This window comes from Cicer arietinum, chromosome 8, assembly GCF_000331145.2.
Source record: "Cicer arietinum cultivar CDC Frontier isolate Library 1 chromosome 8, Cicar.CDCFrontier_v2.0, whole genome shotgun sequence".
Classification (NCBI taxonomy): domain Eukaryota; kingdom Viridiplantae; phylum Streptophyta; class Magnoliopsida; order Fabales; family Fabaceae; genus Cicer; species Cicer arietinum.
Genome location: NC_021167.2, coordinates 28,313,527 through 28,334,939, shown reverse-complemented (window position 1 = coordinate 28,334,939; position 21,413 = coordinate 28,313,527). Strand labels below are relative to the sequence as shown.

The 21,413-nt window shown below is 32.2% G+C and overlaps 3 protein-coding genes across 6 annotated transcripts; 2 read left to right on the top strand and 1 right to left on the bottom strand.

Annotated features, from left to right (window-relative positions):
- Positions 1–3,372: 3,372 nt before the first annotated feature.
- Positions 3,373–6,491, bottom strand: LOC101500075 (meiotic nuclear division protein 1 homolog). Its single transcript, XM_004513026.4, has 10 exons — positions 6,330–6,491; positions 5,947–6,027; positions 5,692–5,808; positions 4,981–5,019; positions 4,731–4,838; positions 4,588–4,650; positions 4,444–4,495; positions 4,277–4,321; positions 4,038–4,117; positions 3,373–3,759 (listed from the first exon to the last, which is right to left on the bottom strand). Exons 1-10 carry the CDS (start codon positions 6,330–6,332, stop codon positions 3,691–3,693), a joined length of 657 nt encoding a protein of 218 aa, XP_004513083.1. The 5' UTR covers positions 6,333–6,491; the 3' UTR covers positions 3,373–3,690.
- Positions 6,492–7,267: 776 nt separating this feature from the next.
- Positions 7,268–11,851, top strand: LOC101499235 (uncharacterized). Its single transcript, XM_004513023.4, has 3 exons — positions 7,268–8,970; positions 9,364–9,803; positions 9,972–11,851. The coding sequence occupies exons 1-3, from the start codon at positions 7,546–7,548 to the stop codon at positions 11,437–11,439; spliced, it is 3,333 nt and encodes a 1,110-aa protein (XP_004513080.1). The 5' UTR covers positions 7,268–7,545; the 3' UTR covers positions 11,440–11,851.
- On the top strand, positions 11,371–19,087 carry LOC101499550 (probable LRR receptor-like serine/threonine-protein kinase At4g29180). 4 transcript variants are annotated; one of them, XM_073364099.1, is made up of 12 exons: positions 11,371–11,506; positions 13,725–14,753; positions 15,128–15,266; positions 15,409–15,480; positions 15,612–15,683; positions 15,779–15,859; positions 16,196–16,338; positions 16,537–16,760; positions 17,064–17,190; positions 17,302–17,364; positions 18,026–18,251; positions 18,562–19,087. In XM_073364099.1, the coding sequence occupies exons 2-12, from the start codon at positions 13,829–13,831 to the stop codon at positions 18,992–18,994; spliced, it is 2,505 nt and encodes an 834-aa protein (XP_073220200.1). In that variant the 5' UTR covers positions 11,371–11,506; positions 13,725–13,828; the 3' UTR covers positions 18,995–19,087. The 4 variants fall into 4 exon arrangements, with proteins under 4 accessions (XP_073220200.1, XP_027193337.1, XP_004513081.1 ...); XM_027337536.2 differs by lacking the exon at positions 11,371–11,506 and adding an exon at positions 12,511–12,590; XM_004513024.4 differs by lacking the exon at positions 11,371–11,506 and adding an exon at positions 12,647–13,026.
- Positions 19,088–21,413: the final 2,326 nt, after the last annotated feature.

Here is a 21,413-nt window from a genome sequence, read left to right as displayed (position 1 = left end):
AATTGAGGTATGATCCACTGGTTTCCAAAGGTTTAATGAATGATGTAAGTAAGAACCAAAGCCAACAACATCAGTACACAGGCAATTCCTTGATCCACTGTTGTCCCTGCAAATCAAATAACATCATCAATCATCACTCACTAAATTAATTTGTTCACAACAAACCCAATTTTAATTTAAACACACTCATTAACTATAATCAAAAATTGAAATTTTAACTTCTTCCTAATAAACCCAATTGGAATTTAAAAACACCCATTATTTAATTATCATCAAAGCAGGAAAAAAATTGAAAATTTACTTGTTGCCAACAAACCCAATTGAAATTTAAACAGACTCGTTGATTAATTATCTTCAAAAATTGAAAATTTAACATGTTTATAACAAACCCAATTGGAATTTAAACGCATGCATTACTAAATTATCATCAAAGCAGAAAAAAATTGAAAATTTACTTGTTCAAAAAACCAATTGGAATTCAAACCCACCCACTGTTTGATTATCATCAAAGCAGGAAAAAAATTGAAAATTTACTTGTTTCCAACAAACCCAGTTGAAATTGAAACACATCCATTGATTAATTATCATAAAAATTGAAAATTTACTTGTTGCTAACAAACCCAAATGGAATTTAAACACACCCATTTTACAATTATCATCAAAGCAGAAGAAAATTTGCAGATTTATCTTTTCCCAACAAACCCAATTGAAATTTAAGCAGAATCATTAACTAGCATTAAAAATTGAAAATTTACTTGTTCCTAACAAACCCAATTGGAATTAAAGCAAACCAATTTTGTTAATCATCATCAAAGCAGAAAAATAAAATCAAATATTTACTTGTAAACAAACCCAATTGGAATTCAAACACACCCATTTTCTAATTATCATCAAAGCAGAAAAAAAAATTGCAAATTTATTAGTTCCCAACAAACCCAATTGAAATTTAAGCAGAATCATTGATCAATCATCATCAAAATTGAAGAAAACAAAAAGAAAAATTAAAAGGGCATAAGATATTATTACCATCACTAGTGGGAGCAGGAGCAGGTGCAGGGATCTGAGCATTGACAGAAGGAACTACAAAACTCAAAGCTAGAGAGAGCAAGAACATAGCAAAAAGCTGAACTCTAAGAACCTCCATTGTTGTAACGAACAAAAGCTAGTACACACTTCAATTTTGAAACTGGTGAAAGACAACGTTAGGGTTTTATAATGAAACAACAGAAGATTGCTTTGTTTGAGAGAATCTCCGTAAAAAAACAACATACAACCTGGCTACCAATACTGGCCGTCGATGGATGACACGTGTAGGGTCAGTATTGAATGCACGTTACATAGTATAACCAATGAATATGTTCTTTCTCTTACCTGCCAGTCTGCCACATGATTGATTGGTCGAATTTGTACAACCTGGTTTGTAACGTTTGTTTCTTCAATTGAGTTTGAATTTTTTTTAGAATGCTATGAGTGCCTTGGAATATTCTTTATTAGACTATTAATAATAAAAAGGCTATTTTGTTCCTTAATTGTAAGCACAAATACTAAAGTTGTTGTTAGATTGAATATTTCGGAATTGTAAGTTTTTAGTATTATTTATTATTTTGTTTACAAATTAAAAAAGAAATACAATTTTGTATTGAAAAACCTTGTAGTTGATTAACTTTGACTTTAGAACATTCGTTAATCGACTTTTTTTTAAAGATATCCTTTACATACAATAATATTATACAAAACATTTTTTTATAAAAAATAATAAAATAGATTAGATTAAGAACTCTAATATTTTAAAGGATAAACAATCATTTTAATTTTTACAAAATCATAAAAAACATATCTAAAGATATGTCTATTATTGTTAGTTATTTTGAGTATCGATTATTTCTTTAGTTAGTCGGTTCAATCATTAAATATGTTTTTCATTGGTATTTGTAATTGTAATATACATTATGGGTTAAATTGATAACATTTTATATGTTCAATAAATTGTAGGTAGTTTGAGTGAGTAGACTCCAATATATATTTTATATTATATTTAATTTATTCCTTATAAAGTCGTAAGGTGAGTTAGTATCTCTATCTATTATTCACGTAAAATTTAAGTTTTTTTTCCTTTAACATTGCTTAATAAATCAAAAAAGTTAAGTTTTAAGAAAAATTATATTTTTCTTAAATATATTAATTTTTCCATAAATAAGTAACTCCTTTTAAATTATTATTTTTTTAAAAGGGTCATGCTATCAAACTTGTTAAGGAAAAAAGAAGTAAATAGAAAATATCACGTTTTAAAATTTTATTTTCCTTTTGAAAATAATTAGCAAAATAATTTAAAATCTCCAGAGACAATATTTGAAACGTTACATTGGCCGGCTACCGTTGGCTTGGTCTACATTTGATGGGGCCACAGTACAACTAATTCATGACAACTGCACACACTAATATGTTCCGTTAATCATTATTTGAAATTCTCAAAGATAATAACTTATTAGCACTTTATATCTGTTGTACAACTGTTAGCTGTTTAAAGTTGAGACTAAATCACAACGTGTCTTAAGTGTTTACGATATTAGCTAATGATTTGGTGTTGCTACTTACTTGGTTTGGTATCTCTTATCATACAAGTGTGTGGTCAAGGAGGTTCAAATTTTTTACAGAATACTAATTATTTCTTTCCCTTGTTATAAAACTTATTACAAAAATACATTCACTCACATCTCACCATTTTAGGCGGGATTTGATTGAATGGGATGTGTAAAATCATTTTACATTTTACATTTTACATTATCCATACATCAAAAAATCCTTTTGATGTATCATGTGAAGATATCAAGGGAGAATGCAAAGCATATTCAGTTCTAAAAAAGATACACAATTTGGTTGATAACAATGTCACATAATCATAAGCAGGATGATTAAAATTGGAATTATCCATGTCTTAAAAAAAGGGATTATCCATCAGCAATGCACTTCACTTAATCTAAGATTTCGTTAGGGGAACCAAAGCAACGAGACCACAGAATACATACCGGCCAAGGATCAAACAAACAATTCAAACATACAAAAGTGGAGCTACATTCCCCATTAGCACACACCGACAACTAATGTCGCATTGTCGTTTTAAGCTGAAGAAATTAAACTACATGAAGGTATTTGCCCACAAATGCAATTAAAGTAATGTGGGCAAAGTGGTATTTGTATAATACCATCATTGACAAGATCAGGGTTTTACTGATGTTGAGAATAGACATCTTCACAGGCTTGAGGAAATGAGTTATCGTGTTAAATAGACTTGAACAAAGGGTAGAATATATGAGTTACTAATTCAAAAGGATTACCTCATAAATACCAGTGCTTCTCGGATGAATCGTGATGTATAAAAGATTCTACCAATTAATTAGGTAATAATTCACTATAGATTAGCATATTTGTCTGGCTACAGATTATGCTGCACAGCTAGTAATACCTACCTTAGTCAAAATAGTGAGCAAATAAAGAGGTACACAGAGATAATCTTAATATATACACATTCTCAAAGCCTAATCACGATTAAGACAACAAGAGAGAAAAATACAAGTAATTTTTCTGTAAAGGAGGACGTCATTGGCAATACTTGGGTTAAAATTTAGTAGTTCGGGCTTGAGAGAAGCAAGGCAACTGGGGGATTGGGCCTTCAGACAGATCAAGTAATATTTAATCAGCTACTGGTTTGGATGGAATAGGTGCCAACTCCAAATAGTCAAAATCATCTGTTATACCAAACTGCATGGAGACACAAAGTGCATATACATGATTGACATAAGAAACAAAGACATACGAGAGTAGACAATCATAGCTATGTTTATCTGATACGATAAATAAAAGGATATGTGATGTGGTAAGATTTATAATATTACCAAGTTATATCATTCCATTGAAGACCATTCAAACAAATATATCATTCCATTGAAATAACTATTCAGAACCAAAAGAAGCCTAATAATTATCTAAGAGTTATACACAGGGCTTGCAGATTGAGGCACTAAACTGAAATGACTGACCTCCTTGTACATGTTTTCAAGTTGTTCCTTAGCCTGAGGGAAGTTGTTTGAACACCATTGCTTCAGAGTAAAAATATTGTCTGCACGATTTTTTAGCCACAACAAAAAAGATATAATATCCATCACCATCAAAATGTGAAAATGAGAAATTTCATCATACTAAACACTCTATTCTCCCCTCCTAGATACAACTCTATACGGGGGGGAGAAAATGAACATGAAAACATAGAAAGTAGAACCTGTCCATCTGTTAGCTGATGTATGAGCAACTTCAATTGCTTCCTCTGCCAATATTAATACCAATACATCAGTGTCACAATTCCTAATAACAAGCAATTCAGATTAACCTTCTAAATCATTAAATAAGTGTACATATAAAATGAGAAGAAAAAAAACATTTCTTAACTCATTGCTTCAAAGGCAGCGGGATCATTATCTCTATATTTTGCCAACTCATTCTGTAAATGTCAAATATTGTTTAACTGTTACAAAACTCTCGCAACAAAAGATCACACTTAATGCATTACTATCAAGCAATCTGCAAGCCAACCTTCAATTCATTATGCTTCAGCTCAATGGCTTTTAAATCTGCCAGGGCCGCTTCTCGTTCATCCTGGAAAAAATGCAATGTTAGGACATATGATGGCCAGCCATTTGATATTGGCATCTGGTAAAGAATGCATAATAACTCACAGATTCCTCTCGCCCCTTCTTTAATGCCTCACATTGCTCAACAAGTTCGGCATGCCGCTTCCCACTGCTTTGCAGATCAGTATCAAGTTTTTGATGCACATTCCTAAGCTGTGCATCGAGTTTACAATGTTGAAATTAAGTTACATTAGGATACATAGAGGGTAATGATAGTGAGAAGCGACCAACTTAACAACATAAATATGGTACAATACAACAGCATACTTTAGTAACTTTTTCAATAGAACTTCACCTGGTTTCCAGCACAGCTAGGAAGACTCCAGAAGTATACCTGAGAAGCAAACATATGAGCATTAATCAATTAGACCCGACAAAGCTCAACTCAACCCGAATTTTTTTAGCATTTTTTGTTTTGTAATGGAACTCTCAAAACTATGAGTTTGACAAAACCTATAACGTGTAACAAGGCAAAACCAAACCTGCATTCTACATCTTTCATTATTTTCCTCATTTCTAGACTAGTAATCTCATAGTAAACTCAAACATTCCTTTCAAAGACAATCATTGTTGTCAATTGTGAATCGTGGAAAATAACAATTTGTTCAAATTCCACTACACTGCAGTGTTATAGCCCTACTATAGCCACTATTTGACAATAATTTATACTAAAGCGCATATGGCAAAACAATGGTGGTTTGTTAAAAGAGTTTAATTTGTATGCACTATTAGTGTAAAAAGTTTTACACAGTCAGCAAATTATAACCAATCATACAGGTGACTTTATAAGTAGTTATGACAAAGTCAAATATTACTAATGATCTAACAATTGTGATTGATTGACAGTGTAAAAAAAATTTACACCGACAATGTATATAAATTAAATTCTTGTTAAAATTCCGCTAATTTATAGTACTCTAGCGCCACAATAGCCGCAATTTGACAACACCAGAGACAATATTACTAGAACTATGAAGAAGCATAACTTGCTGAGATGTAAACTTACCGAAGTTCCTATCTTATCTTTGGAAACAAGGTCATCATCCACCAAGCTTTGGACAACATCTTTTACAGACTGAGTGATAACACCCTTCTTGGGACCCATCTTCTCAAGCTCCTTAAGCTGAAATCAACAAAAGCATATATATATATATATATATAATAAATAAGCTAATGAATGATATGAAAATTTAAATAAACAAAAACAAAGTTCATTCATATTTTAAAAGTAATAACAAAGTTACTAAATGTTGGTGCTAACCAGGAAAAAGTCTTGCGATTCGTAAAAAATTTGAAGCATCTTTTCTCGCTTCTCTTCCAACGAAAGACCTCTTTTCTTCGACTGCACCAAAACAAAAACACAACAATGAAATTGCAATTCATTGAAACACAATTTGCAGAAGCCGTGTACCGATTCGGCACTCGATTAGGTTAAATATTTGAAGTGAATCCTAATAATTCCTAATTTATGCGATTTCATCAGATGACAATGAAATTAACTAAAGTGTGAGCTATGTAAGTTAGCTATGCAAATGATAGGGTTCAAATTTGGAATAAAAGAAGCATTAAATTAAATTAAATTAAACAATAATAATAAAATCGAATCGAGCATAGCGAAATGATGGAAGAGAGGATGCTGATCACCATTGCGATGGGAGCGGAGTAATGTAGCAGAAGATTCCAGAATCGCGATTATCTCTGCTTTTAGCGGGAAAGTGGTTCCAAATATTTTATACTTGCTTTTATTTTCTCTTCAACTTTTTCCTAAGGTTTTGTTTGGATTTATGGAATGAAATGCAATGGAATGAAGTGGTACACGGTGAAATTAGTTTTATTTTATTTCATTATCTTCTTTTATTTCTCTTCCCTCCAATTTGGGGTGCACAGGGAATAATTCAATTTCTAAAATTATTAAATATCAAAGTATCTCTCTCTCGTTCACATAAATTATTAAATATTTACTTTTTTTTTTTCTAACCCAACCATTGAGATGATTGTGTATAATCTTGCCTATATAGTTGCTGGTGCAAAACAAAATTTGTCAAGGATCACGAGCAATGTGATTGGTTAGCCACGATGTTTCGCACCAAAACTAAATCTTAAGCCCAAAACATGTTCAAAATGTATTTCGTGACTAAAAAAATTCGTCATATATAGCACTATTCCAGACCCATTTTGTTAAAAACAAATTGGTATCTACTTCCAAAAAATAATAAACCAAGTTATGTGTGTCTAGTTATCAACGAGGATTGAAATAGAAATGTGTTTGACAATTAGATAATGCTTTACTCGCTAAATTGTGGAGTATTATTATCTTTGGTATTCGTATGGCCAAAAATATAGCCTTCGCTCTTATGATTCTAGAAAACCAATTATCTTCATGCTATCACAATGATTCATAATAGAGATGTTCCAACCTCTTCTCAATGAGGTCATTTCTCTCCTATGTTGAACAATTCAAGTTAACTACATTCATGTCCAAACCAATTCCTTTGCTATTGCACACGTTTAGAGGTCGATAACGACTATTGCTCTATATTCGTTATTTATTGTTTTGTTTTGCTTTTATAATTTTTCATTTCATTGATAAATAAATAAAATAAAAACCAATACTCAAACTCTATAGTTGTATCAGCCGCTTCATTCGTCTTGATTCTTTTCACTCACTCTCATCCAGTTAGTTCTCTCAGCTTTTGATTTCTTTTCCTTCGATATATCTGAAAACCCACTTCCAAGTAAAACCGGTTCTGAACCGGTCCAAACCGGTTTGATTTCGTCCAAGTGTAAGTGTAAGTAACTTAACGAACCGCATATCAGTTCTGGTAATTACCTCTGTTCCGTTAATTACCTCCGGTTCGGGATGACGGCGCAGCCACCGTCGAAGCCTCACGAATGGGAAACCCTAATAGAGAATTTTCAATCCGGCACCGGAATCGAAAAATGGAACTCTCTCGAACCACCTATCTCCGATCTTCTCTTATCCTCTCTTCTCCGCAAGGACTTTCCTCTTCAACTCAAACTCCAACTCCTCATTTTCCTCGACGAATTCTCCACTTCATTCTTCCCTCACAATCACCTCAACCGTCTCATTGAATCTATCAAAATCGTTCTCCAATCACCTCTCGAAGCCTCCGTTTACTTCACTCCGTTATTCAAGGAACACTTCATGATCTCCGTTACCTCCGTTATCGTTTGTTTCTCCGAAGAAGAGAACGTTGAAACAGTAACGGAGAATTTAGTTGAACTTCTGTTAACGGTTATTAACCGTCCAAATTTCGGTTCCGATCGTCACACACGCGCCATCGCCTGCGAGTGTTTGAGAGAATTAGAACGATCGAAACCGTGTTTACTTTCCGATGTGGTTGGACATTTATGGAGTCTTTGCCAGAACGAACGAACACACGCTTCACAATCTTACATCTTGCTTTTCACAACCGTTATTCATAACATTGTTCATAACAAACTCAGTGTCTCTATTCTCAATACATCGCATCCTATGCTCCCTTTCAACACGCCGCAGTGCGTGAATCGAGACGATTTTGGCTCTGATTCGGGTTTGAATACGAAGGAATTGAGGAGAGCGTTGGCGTTTTTGTTGGAGTGGCCTCAAGTGTTGACACCATGCGGAATGATGGAGTTTGTTTCTATGGTGATACCTGTGGTTGTGGCATTGGAATTGCAACCTTCAATGCTTAGGGTTCAGTTATTTGGGATGATTCATTCTTATGATCCTCTTTTATGCCATGTTGTTTTGACTATGTTTTTGCGTTTTATAGATGCTTTTGATGGTCAAGGTGAGGTTTCTAATAGACTCTTGTTGATTTCAAGAGAATCTCATCATTATTTGGTGTTTCGATTGTTGGCTATTCACTGGTTGTTGGGTTTCAATCAATTGGTTTTTAATAAACAACAATCATCATATATTGAGAAGAAGAGTGAACATGGAAATGAAGCTTGTTCAATTTTGTATCCTTCTTTGTTTGATCCATTGGCTCTGAAAGCATTGAAGCTTGACCTTCTTGCATCTGGCTCTGTATTGAGACTCAAAAGTGATTCAAATTCTAGTTCTCATGATGATGATGATGGTTGGATTGATCCAGTGAAGGTTTTCGAACAGGGTCTGCTTTCTGTATCGTCTTTTAAATGGTTGCCTCCAGCGAGCACAGAGATTGCGATTGCATTTCGTACCTTTCACAAGTTTCTTATTGCTGGATCATCTCATTCTGATAGTGATCCTTCCACCACAAGAAATCTGCTGGACTCCATGATATTTCGTACTTTGCAGGTGCTTATTAATATAAAAGCATTTCCCATATTAGAATCGCGTGTGGTTTTTGTTGTTATTGTTATATTGCATAAAGGAATTTCTAATTATAGGATTCTTGTCATGTTACTAGAACTAGAATCGAGAAAATTAAATGTTTTTGCATTGAGTTTTGCATCAATCTTGCTTTTGAAGTAAAAACATTCCATCACTTCAAGCTCAATTTTAATCTTATCAAATTTTCATAATCAAGTTCATTCAAAATAATAACTTTTGTCAAACGCTCATCCAAAGGTAATGTGAGTTACAGGAGAGATCAAATTCTATGGTTAAGGAGAACTTACTGCGACTTGATTTGTGGCAGTGTCTTTTACGTATGATGCATTCAAAATTAGAGTTCTGTTGTTTTTTCAGGTGATGCTAGTAAACATGATGTTAGAGAGTCGGAAACTTGTTCCTGTTGTTGCTGCATTTGTGGACCGTTTATTATCATGTAAGAAGCATTCTTGGTTGGGTGAGCGCTTACTTCAGAAATTTGACGAGCACTTACTTCCAAAAGTGAAAATGGATTATAAGTTGGTTTATTGCTTCCCAATATTTGATAGAATTGCTGAGAATCAGACAATACCTCCGAGTGGATTGTTAGAGCTACTCACAAACTTCATGATTTTCCTTGTGGAGAAACACGGCCCGGATACAGTGATGAAATCTTGGTCCCAAGGAAGCAGAGCTCTTGGAATTTGTCGAACTATGTTGGTGCACCACCATAGTTCTAGATTGTTCCTTAGATTATCTCGTCTACTTTCTTTCACTTGTCTCCATTTTCCTGATTTGGAAGTCCGGGATAATTCCAGGTATTGATCGCACTATGTATTCCTGCTTTTGACGTAATCTGTTTTCCATGTTTTATCGCGTCACTTTTGGTTTGTGAATTATAACTTGAAATTAGAGATGGCTAGGCTAAAGTTTAGAGGGTCTGCAGAAGTGGTTATCTAGTTTTTCTGATATTTCGTATGTTTCAGGACATACTTGCGTATGCTGGTCTGCATTCCGGGGAAGAAGCTTAGAGAGATCCTAAGCCTGGGAGGCACACTCCTTGGGATTTCACCTTCTTCACACCAAACCTCTTTCTTCAATGTTCAGTCACCTCGACCTTCCCAGAGATTCAAGACATTTAAAAACTTAACCTCCTGCATTCACTTTGAGCGTGTAACCCCATTGCTTGTTAAGCAGTTTTGGTCTTTGTCTTTATCAAGTTTAGTCGTGAGTAATAGCAAACCTGATTATCTGGAGGGTATCAGGGACCTCGAAGCCCCTATCGAGGATAAGGAATTTTCTGACAGTTCCAATTCTCAGGTCATTACTGAAACTGGAAGAACAAGTCAATCGCATGAGCCGCTTCGTGTTATGGACTCTAAAGTTGCAGAAATTTTGAACACATTAAGGAAGTACTTTTCCTGTATTCCTGACTTCAGATATATGGCAGGACTCAAAGTTAGAATATCATGTAGTTTGAGTTTTGAATCTAATACTTTCAATCGCATGTTGGGAATCAATAACACTGCCACACCCCAGGAAGAGATAGATGCACTTCCCGCTATATATGCTACTGTGTTAAATTTTTCCTCTTCTGCACCATATGGATCAATTCCATCATCTCGTATACCTTTTCTTCTTGGTGAACCTCACAGTAAAGATCATGCATCTCAAAATGCCGCCCTTAGTATAGTTCCTATTGGAAATGATTCTAGAAAAGAAGAAAACTATAGAGCTACCGTTGTGATCGATTTGGAGCCAAGGGAACCGACACCAGGTATAGTTGATGTTCACATTGAAACAAATGCAGAAAATGGTCAGATCATCCAAGGTCAACTTCAGGGAATCACAGTAGGCATAGAAGACATGTTTCTTGAGGCCATTGTTCCATCAGACATCCAAGAAGACGCAAGACCTCAGTACAACTTTAACTTGTTCACAGCTTTATGGGAAGCATGTGGCTCATCCTCTAGCACCGGGCGGGAAACCTTTCAATTGAAAGGGGGCAAAGGGATTGCTGCCATAAGTGGAACGCAATCTGTCAAGCTTCTTGACGTCTCTGCGACCTCTTTGATTCAGGCTACCGAGCGCCATTTGGCACGCTTTGTTGTAGGTGTGAGCGGGGAGCCACTTATTGATGCTGTATGGGAAGGGGGAATCATTCAGAATGTCATTTGGGAAGATACTTCCCGTGATGCCTCACCAGTTTCAAATCACAATTCAGGTCCACTTCGGCTTACATACAATAATGAAGAGTATGAGAAAGGGGCGATTATCAATAGCAGAAAAATAAACATGGGTTGTTTTCTTGTTCTAATATTTCTTCCACCGCGGTTCCATCTACTTTTCCAAATGGAAGTTGGCGATGTTTCAACTTTGGTTCGTATTCGCACAGATCATTGGCCTAGCTTGGCCTACATTGATGATTATCTAGAAGCTTTATATCTATCATAACAGCTCTTGTTTCATCTACATTGATGACTGCATAAAGATTACCAATCCTCAATCAGCTTGTGATTATGTATGTCTTTTTTATTCTTTTACAATGTACAGTTTGTTTATGCCATCTGTGGAATGTGGCTTTGCTGTTCAATACGAACACATTTTTGCTCATGTGCATTAAGAGGTACATAATTCTAAGAAGTTTCAGTTATATAATTTTTTTTCCTTCATGCAGTTTTATTGCTTGAAAATAATTTGGTTAGGTAAACTTTGTTTGTTTGTTCAGTTCAGCTGATACATAGGAATCATAAATAGGGTTAAAACAGCCCCTCCCCCAGTTCATGTCTGGTAAATTGAATTTTGTGAAATGAAAGAGTTTGTACTGTTACCTTATCGTTTGTTTAAGGTGTTTGATTTGACACAATTTAAAGTGTGGCCCAGAGATCCCAGTTTCCCTTCCCCTGCTATTATATAGTTGTCAGGCTATAAGTTTAAAGAAAATCCTTTTTTCTATATCATAAGTTTGCATTGTAGTGTGTTTTTGTTATATCCAACCTGTAAATTTTAAATTCAACCAAGCTATAAGTCATGTAATTGAATATTAAGCTAAAGAAATGCAGTGCTCATTTCTGTGTGATCCTTTGAGCTATTGTGTGGAAAAAAAAACAATGCCTATCAAGCTGTATATGCTGGGGTTCTGATCTGACACACTACTAGATTAGGAAAGTGATGCAACTAGCTTAAGATAATTCATAAGAAATCTCAAATACTGACTACTGTAAATGTTATAGGTATAAGTTTTGATTAATGTAAATTTTGAATACCTTCAATATTTTAAAAAAAATTATACTATCCGAGTATCAACTAAGTCTTTGATTCTTTCTAATGATGCATTGATAACGGATATATAATAAAAGTAATTTTCTTAGTTGTTGAATTATTGAATGGTTGGTAATAACTTTTTAACGGATGCATCCGTTAATCACTTTGAAAAATTGATGCCATATTGAAATGACAGCTTGTTGTTATGGTGGATGAATCATGCATGCATATGTACTTGGATAGTTTCTTTTGGAACAAAAACAAGAGCTAATAGCCGAATGCAAGTCAATGGTGAGATAATTCATCACCAAACTTCAACGCCTTCGATTGATGGTAAAAAGGTAAAAAAGTAATCAGAGTTGCAAATATCAAAATTTAATATCAAAATTTTCAATATTCTATTAATCAGAGTTGCAAATATTATTATTCATTGATTATTTAATATTATAGACATAAGAAATTTCTCTCATAGTGCTCTTTTTTATGCGACAATTTGATGTGTTTAGGTAGTTAGTTTTTGTCAAACCCATCGATCAAATGCGTGTTCTATTTGACAGTTGACTCACTATTTTGTTTTCATGAAATGCTAAGTAGTTAATTTCTTCTACCAATGAAAAAAATGTTTCCAATTTCTATTAGCAAGTTTGTAACATTATAGAATTTCACAAAGGCTCCTGTAACTTCTTTTTGGTCTAATGAACAATTCAATTGGATTCATCTTGTTTCTGGTTTTTTGTGTTAATGTTACAGTTTTAGTTCAAGCACAACAACAAACAGGTTAGCAGCATTTTCAATCAGCTAATTCTGTTTGAGTGAGTCTTATTTTTCTGTAAATTTATTTATTCATGATCATGATGACATGTTTATGTTATCATCAGCTTAATTAAGAACTTAATAACTAGCATTTCCTTAGAGAAGTTTACTTGTAACTATTACGAGGAGTTTACTTACTGAAAATAAGCTGAAAACAACTTATAAATATGTTTGAAATTATTAGTGTATTAAAATACTACACTATTTTGAAGTGTAAGCTAGCAAACAATTTTTTTTTTGCTGAGAATGATTCAATTTTAACTTTGGGTTTGGTAGTTAGTTGTTATATGTTAGTTTCTTGCTCTATATATAGAGAATTCATTGTATTCATTTCTTTATTTTTTCAATATGATTCCTTTTGAGAATTTTAACTTTATTTTTTCCAAGTTTATTTTCTTTGGTCCTGAGATTCTTAATAGTAATCTTGTAAACTAAATTATGATATTTAAATAGAAGTTGTAATCTGTAACCCTAGACTTGACTGATAGAAAGGTATTCCAACCTCTCTACTATCAGTGATACTGACAATTGTCTGAACTTCGTGATCAAATTTCGTGTATTATTTATTTGCGTTTTTCGTATCAGTTTTCTTTTGAACCAAATTTGTTGTTCTAACTTCTAACAATCTTGTATTTCTTAATCCATTTTATCTTTCTATTTAGGCTTCATAAGCATTGATTGTGGTGGTCCAGAGAATCTTGAGTACACCGATGATACAAAAATAAAATACAGCACAGATGGATCTCACATACAAACAGGACTTAACATGAACATTTCTTCTGAGTATGCATATCCAAAGAATCCAAATCTACCATTACCACTCTCAGATCTCAGAAGTTTTCCTCAAGGAAAGAGGAACTGTTACCGATTAATTGCCGGAAGAAGAGGCAGTTTACATTTAATAAGAGCTTCTTTCTTGTATGGAAACTATGATGGAGAAAACAAACTACCTGAATTTGATCTCTATATTGATGTCAATTTTTGGTCATCGGTGAAATTCAGAAATGCTTCAGAAGAAGTTACATTGGAAATAATAAGTGTGGCGAAATCGGAGGAAACAAATGTTTGTCTTGTGAATAAAGGAGATGGAATTCCTTTTATATCAGCATTGGAACTTAGACCAATTAATAATTCAATTTATAACACTGAGTTTGGTGAATCTGCTTCACTTTTACTTTACAAAAGATTTGACATTGGATTAATCAATGGAAGTGGTAGATATGAAGATGATGTTTATGATAGAATTTGGTTTCCATTTAGTTCCTCTTCGTGGAAATCTTTAAACACTTCTTCAGAAATTGATGTTAATGGAGATGGATTTAAAGTACCATTTGAAGTTATTAGAACTGCTGCTACGCCAAGGAATGAAAATGATAGTTTGGAATTTTCTTGGATTCCAAGTAATCCAAATTTGAAATTTTATGTCTTTTTGTATTTTGCTGAATTGGTGAAACTTAAGAAAACTCAGCTGAGAAAATTCAATATTTCTTGGAATGGTTCTCCTTTGACTAAATCATTAGTACCAAGCTACTTGTACGCAACCACTGTTTTTAATTTGAAGTCGTTGGTGGCGAACGAGCATCGAATTTCAATACAGAAAACCGAAGATTCGACACTTCCACCTATTCTTAATGCAGTGGAGATTTATGTACTAAGACAAGTTGAAGCACTTCCAACATTTGAAGAAGATGGTATGATATGTTTTATAATCTTCTTTGGTAAAATTTCATGTGAAAAAGATAGTGAGTTTGTGACAATGCCTACCCTACTGACAATTGAATAAGAACAAAGTTCAATGTAGTTTATGAAGCAATGACACAAACAGCGGACACTACACTGGTACAAACACATAAACACCGGTAATAATTTAAAAAAATAGAAGTAATTGAATGTAACCACATGTCTCGGCATCGTATCAGTGTCCGACACTGATACGTGTCGGAACACCAGACGCACCTTCAATTCTAGTAGGGTGCACTCTTACCAAACAATGGTATTACTTGCAGATGTTTTTAGTTTAAATGATTATACCTTTTTAAGTGAATTCAGTTATATTTGAAAACAGTTGAAGCTATAAGGAGCGTAAAAGAAAGTTATAGAGTTCAAAGAAATTGGGTAGGTGATCCATGTGAACCAAAGAACTACACTTGGGAGGGCTTAAAATGCAACTACAGCACTTCACTTCCTCCAAGAATTGTATCACTGTGAGTGAATCTGCATTTCCTTTTCCTTCTTTTCAATTCTCCCATTCTAAAAGTCCTTCATAAATAAACATATGTATCACTTTGGACTATGACTTCAAATCATGATGTTCAATTTTATAAGAATACATTTTCTTTTTTATAGGAATCTGAGCAGAAGCAGTCTGAGTGGGACAATAGCTCCTGCCATTTCCAACCTGTCTTTCTTGGAATCTTTGTGAGTACACATCAAGAAAATTTTGAGTACATATATTGTCATAATGCTCTTAAAGTCTTGGCATTTAGAATATTTCTCCATTCTAGATATATTATATTGATATCACATTAAGTACATTATTTTTTATTCAGGGATTTATGTAACAATAGCTTAACTGGATCAATGCCTCAGTTTTTGGAAGAATTGAGTTCCCTTAAATATTTGTAAGTCTTTTTTTATGATGATCACAAACTTTAGACATTTTATATTGGTGCTAAATTGGTAATGGCTAATGCAAGAAAACTCAAATTATTTGTAGGAATTTAAGAGGCAACCAACTTTCAGGTTATGTCTCTACCACTCTCTTACAAAGATCAAAGACTGGATTACTTACTTTGAGGTATGTCCTATAAAAGAAGACCATGATATGCTCAATGACTAGTATTGAGCAGTGACACAAACACCTGACACGACATTGACATGTCGACACTGATAATCATTTGAGAAAACGAAATATTTGAATGTAACCACACGTATCAATTTCAGACACTGGACATACCTTTAGTGTGAAGAGTCGGTGCTACATAGTTGGTGCAAGTTGAGTAAGTTTAATTTGTCTAGAATCATAGAAAAGAAAAATAAGGGCAAGTATGAAGCATATCAAGATGTGTAGAAGTGTCATCAAATATCTTTGTGTAATTATGACTAGATAATCTCGTTTTCAACATTTTTATAGGGTGGATGATAAAAATCTCTCTGATTCAGATTCAAGTAACAAAAAGAAGGTAATTGTTTCCATTGTGGCATCACTATCATCAGTTTTAGTTGTATTGGTCTTTGCCATTCTCTATTGGAAGCATAGAAGAAATGAACAATCAGGTATATCTTGCTTTATTAATGTTACTTCTTCCATATCATTTTAAAAACCTGAAGATTTTACATATATAAAAAAAACAAGAAACTTTTCAAAGTGAAGAGCTCAGCTGATTTAGTGTATATTTGATTTACAATTGAAAAACTGTAGTTGAAATTCAAAAACAACCTTAAACTCATTGTATTTGTTTTTAAATTATTAAGAGGAGGAGATGAACATGGTGTATAAAGGAGTAAAAACTGTAGAATCAAAGAAGTGGCAATATACTTATACTGAGGTGTTGGAAATCACCAACAACTTTGAAATGATCATTGGGAAGGGAGGATTTGGAACTGTTTACTGTGGTCAGATGAAAGATGGCAATAAAGTTGCAGTCAAGATGCTTTCTCCATCTTCAGCTCAGGGGCCAAAGGAATTTCAAACTGAAGTAATCTCCATTCCTTTTTAACTGTCGTTTTTGCAAAAGAATTTTGTTTCTATTTATTTCTCATTTTAAAAGTTCAATGCAACAATGACTATTGTTTTATCCATAACTAGCAAAATACCCGTGTTTTCGCTAAAAAGGGGAATAAGATAAATAAATAGTTAAGAGTATATAGGAAAAAGATAGTTTTATTAGTTGTCTTCATACATGTTCAACCACTAGGCTACACAATATACATTCAATGAAAATTCTATTAAATATCAGAAACATCAATTTCCAACAATTGAAAATAATGATGATTTGCAGGCTGAACTTTTGATGACTGTTCATCACAAAAATTTGGTATCCTTCATTGGCTATTGTGATGAAGGTGACAAGATGGCACTCATATACGAGTACATGGCCAGTGGCAACCTGAAAGATTGCCTCTCAGGTAGGCTTTCCATGCTCCATATTGTGCTTAATTTACTTTTTGCACCCTTTATGATATTATTTAATATTTGATGAAAGAGAGCATGTTTCAATGTGACTTATATGATTGCAGATAAAAATTCACATTGTTTGAGTTGGGAAAGGAGACTTCAAATAGCAATTGATGCTGCAGAGGGTCAGTATATCTTCACTTTTAAGGAAGCCACTAGTCCTTCTATATTTCTACTTTTTGCTTTTAAATTCTTATATTTGGATATTTTCTTACTTTCATACTTGTAATATGTATGGTCTAAATATTTTCTTACAGGCAAACGTTAGTTGATATTCCCTTCGGAATGAAATATAAGCAAAAATAGTATCTGAAAAGTTGATCTATCTGGTTACAAATAAGACCAGATACAATTTTTGCTTATATTTCATTCTATAGTAATATATTAGTATTTTCTCATTCACCAAGGTTTTAACCCTAATCTTTTCACTCCTTCAACTCATTTGATAGGTTGAAATGACATCCTTCTTTCAAACATATTTTTGGATTTAGCAAAAGGAATAAATGTTTTGCTCATTTTCTTCAATTGATATCACTTTGTTCAATTGTTTTCTAGATGGTTTAAACTAGTCTTAGTGCTTGTTTCATAATATTTCATACATGCCTATGTTACTTTACTGTGACTAATAACTAGCTGTCTTGTATATGCATGAATAGTTTTGTTCAACAATATATATATATGTATATATATATATATATATATATATATATATATATATATATATATATATATATATATATTATAACTTTTAATTATGTTTTGATGAATGGTGTATTTGGATTGAAGGATTGGACTACCTACACCATGGATGCAAGCCACCTATAATACACAGAGATGTAAAGTCAGCTAACATTCTTCTAAGTGAAGACTTAGAAGCTAAGATAGCAGATTTTGGACTCTCTAAGGTGTTTAAGAATAGTGATAACAGAAATGCAGAATCTGCAATGATTCATGTTGATGATAGAAATGAAACATCTACAATCATGGGAACAATGGGTTATCTTGATCCAGAGTGAGTCCTTATTCAGTTGAATCTTTTAAATTTTGATGCCAATAACTCACAGTATGATTCACAATTACAACCAAAATTGTTCACTTAAACATTCGATGTGACATTTAGAGGATCCATTTGATTTAGGTGCTTATTGTATAAACTATTTTAAAGTACTTAATTACATAAACTATTTTAGTAATAGTGCTTATTGGAGACACCCCCTATTTATTTTTCTATTACATAAAAACCACATACAAATACATATTTTTCTCTTGTCATGTATTTGCCATGTGAAATTAATTATCTACATTGTGATTTATACATACAGGTACTACAAATTAAGAAACTTGAATGAAAAAAGTGACATATATAGCTATGGAGTAGTACTATTGGAATTAATCACAGGTCTCCCTGCAGTAATGAAAGGAAAGCCATCAATACACATACTTGAGTTTGTAATACCACAACTTGAAAAGGGTGAAATAAGTAGAATCATAGATCCAAGACTCCAAGGAAAATTTGATATAAATTCAGGATGGAAAGCATTAGGATTAGCAATTGCATGCACTGCATCAACCTCAATTCAGAGACCAACAATGAGTGCTGTGTTATCAGAGCTGAAACAATGTGTTAAATTGGAGTCACATAATGATAGTGAAATATTTGTGGCACCACGACATATCTATAGTGAACTTTATAGTTCATCTGAAGCATTTAAATCTATAGATAGTGAATCTATGACATATTCTTTCCCAAGGTGAATGTGTATTTTTAGCCACTAAGAAGTATTTATTTAATTTTGTAAATTTTAATGAAACTATAAGATGAATGACATTGAGTTTCTAGAAGTAGCATTCCTTTTGTGTTATTCATCATGTCTACAACTAATGAACTCTATTGTGCATTATTTTGTGATTAGATGTAGATGTAAAATATATTAGAATTTAATTAAGATACACTATCAGTGTAATTTTTTTTATTATAATGTCAATCAATTACAACTGTTAGATCATTAATAATATTTGAATTTCGTAATACCTACTATTAAAGTTACTCATATAATTGGTTATGATATGTCGATCCTATAAAACTTTTTTTACACTCTCAATTTATTATAGTATTTGCATATATGAATATTATATTTTACATAAACATTCAATTATATTTTTCTATTTCTCTATTCGAAATGTCAATCCACGCCATGAGAGATTTTCTCCCTGATCTCCGTTGCTACTTATGATTAGATCATAGTATACAAAATCTTTATATACTTATTGAATTGAAGGATTTTTTTAAAGAAAATTGAAAGTTGTAACATTGTAATTAAGAAATTGAAATATATTTAGATGTCAATTAAATTGTTAATAGTATGAAGCTTTGAAGGGAAAAGGAAGAGTAGTTTACAATTGGAGCAAGACATTTTCTCAGTTGCACAATTTTAATTTAGAATCAAATGGATGTAAGTGAATATCAAAGTGAAGAGGTCAAAAGTTGGTGAGAAAAATAGAATCTTTAGAAATCAGCAGCATCTTTAGGGCAGTAATATAGTTCTATTGAAGAAAGGATCAGTTCTTTTATCATGTGTTTGATAAAGTTCATTGTCATTGTCAATACATGATATCATGCAGAAAAAAACATAAATATACTGTTACTTAGTCAATAGAATACATCATAAGAAAAATATAATATGAAAATTGTATTGGTAATGAAAATGTTGATTGCATGGAAAGTTACAATAATATTTATATATAGTTAATAACAACAACTAAGAAGTTAATTAACTAATTAGATGAGACACACAATTTGTGTTTTTAGTTTATTGAACTAAAGTACAGAGTACATTTTTGAAATACCAAGTTGTCTTATTTTCATTTAATGTCATTGATCATTCAAAAATACATAGCTTGTTGGTAAACTAAATTCATTTGTGGTATGACAAGTAAAATTGTTAGAATTTAAATTTGAGAAATTAGTCTTATATCATTAAGAATAAACTAAATGAAAGTTACAAGAGGAGTGATTCGATGCTCAATCTTTTAATCTTTTGAATGAAGAATTTTTTGATAATAAATCAACTTTTTTATATGTATGAAAAAAAGTTGAAATTTTTTTTATCCAAAAATTATAGATTTTAATTTTGAAATGGAAAATATTAAAAGAATTCAATATATCAATCTAGCACACAAAAATAAAGATATATTCAAGGCATAATCATAGCTTAATTCATTAGTGGTGAGGCATATTAAGATAAAGAGTAGTTTATTTACATACTCCAATCAAAGTACATTGTAAAAATCTATTTTAAGAAAAATTGAAGTTCTACATTTTAAAGAGATAAGACTTATATATTCTAATAAGTTACTTGTCAAATTATACACGTACTAAGATGAAGGGTAATAAACATGAGAGGATATATTGAAAAAAAATTAAAATATATTTAATTGAAAAAAATATAAAATTTATGAAAAATAATACTACTTATTTTATAAATTGATTTTATAAAGATGGATTCATTACTGAAATAAATTAAGCTTGAAGCTTTGAGCATGATTGCCATTGCCATGATTCATCTAAAATTATTCTGCGCATACATTGTATGAGGGATTCCCAACAAATAGAGTTGGTTTCTCTTTGAGTCTTTACTTTTTTTTGACATGATAAAATAAAGCAAATTCGGTTCCCCTGTTTTCTTAATATATTTTATGATTTGAATTATTTTTATGAGTTTGAACTTGAATTGTAATTGTTGGGTTATTATTGTCGAAATGTGTGTTTGAGTCTAATATGCGAAGATCACATGATATATGTGTATTTTTTCTTGTTATATCAATTAATGTGACCAAATGATATCCATCATGTACATTAGTACGTGTAGATCCTCATTAAATTAGTATGTGTATATGAACTAAAATTTATTTTATTATTTTTTTTAATTATTAAAATTGCACTTTTTTTATTCGACTCAGTTTTTAAGATTAGAGTAGAACCTCCAAAAATTTTAAGAGACCCTAAATAATACATCAAATTTTTATAGACCAAATTATAATATCTATTATTAAAAAATTGGAGGGAATAGTTTATAAAAAAATTACAAAAATAACTTCTATATTTATAAAATACAATAAAAAAATTTAATCTAAATTCCAACTAATTTTTAATTATTAAAAATATCAACCAAAA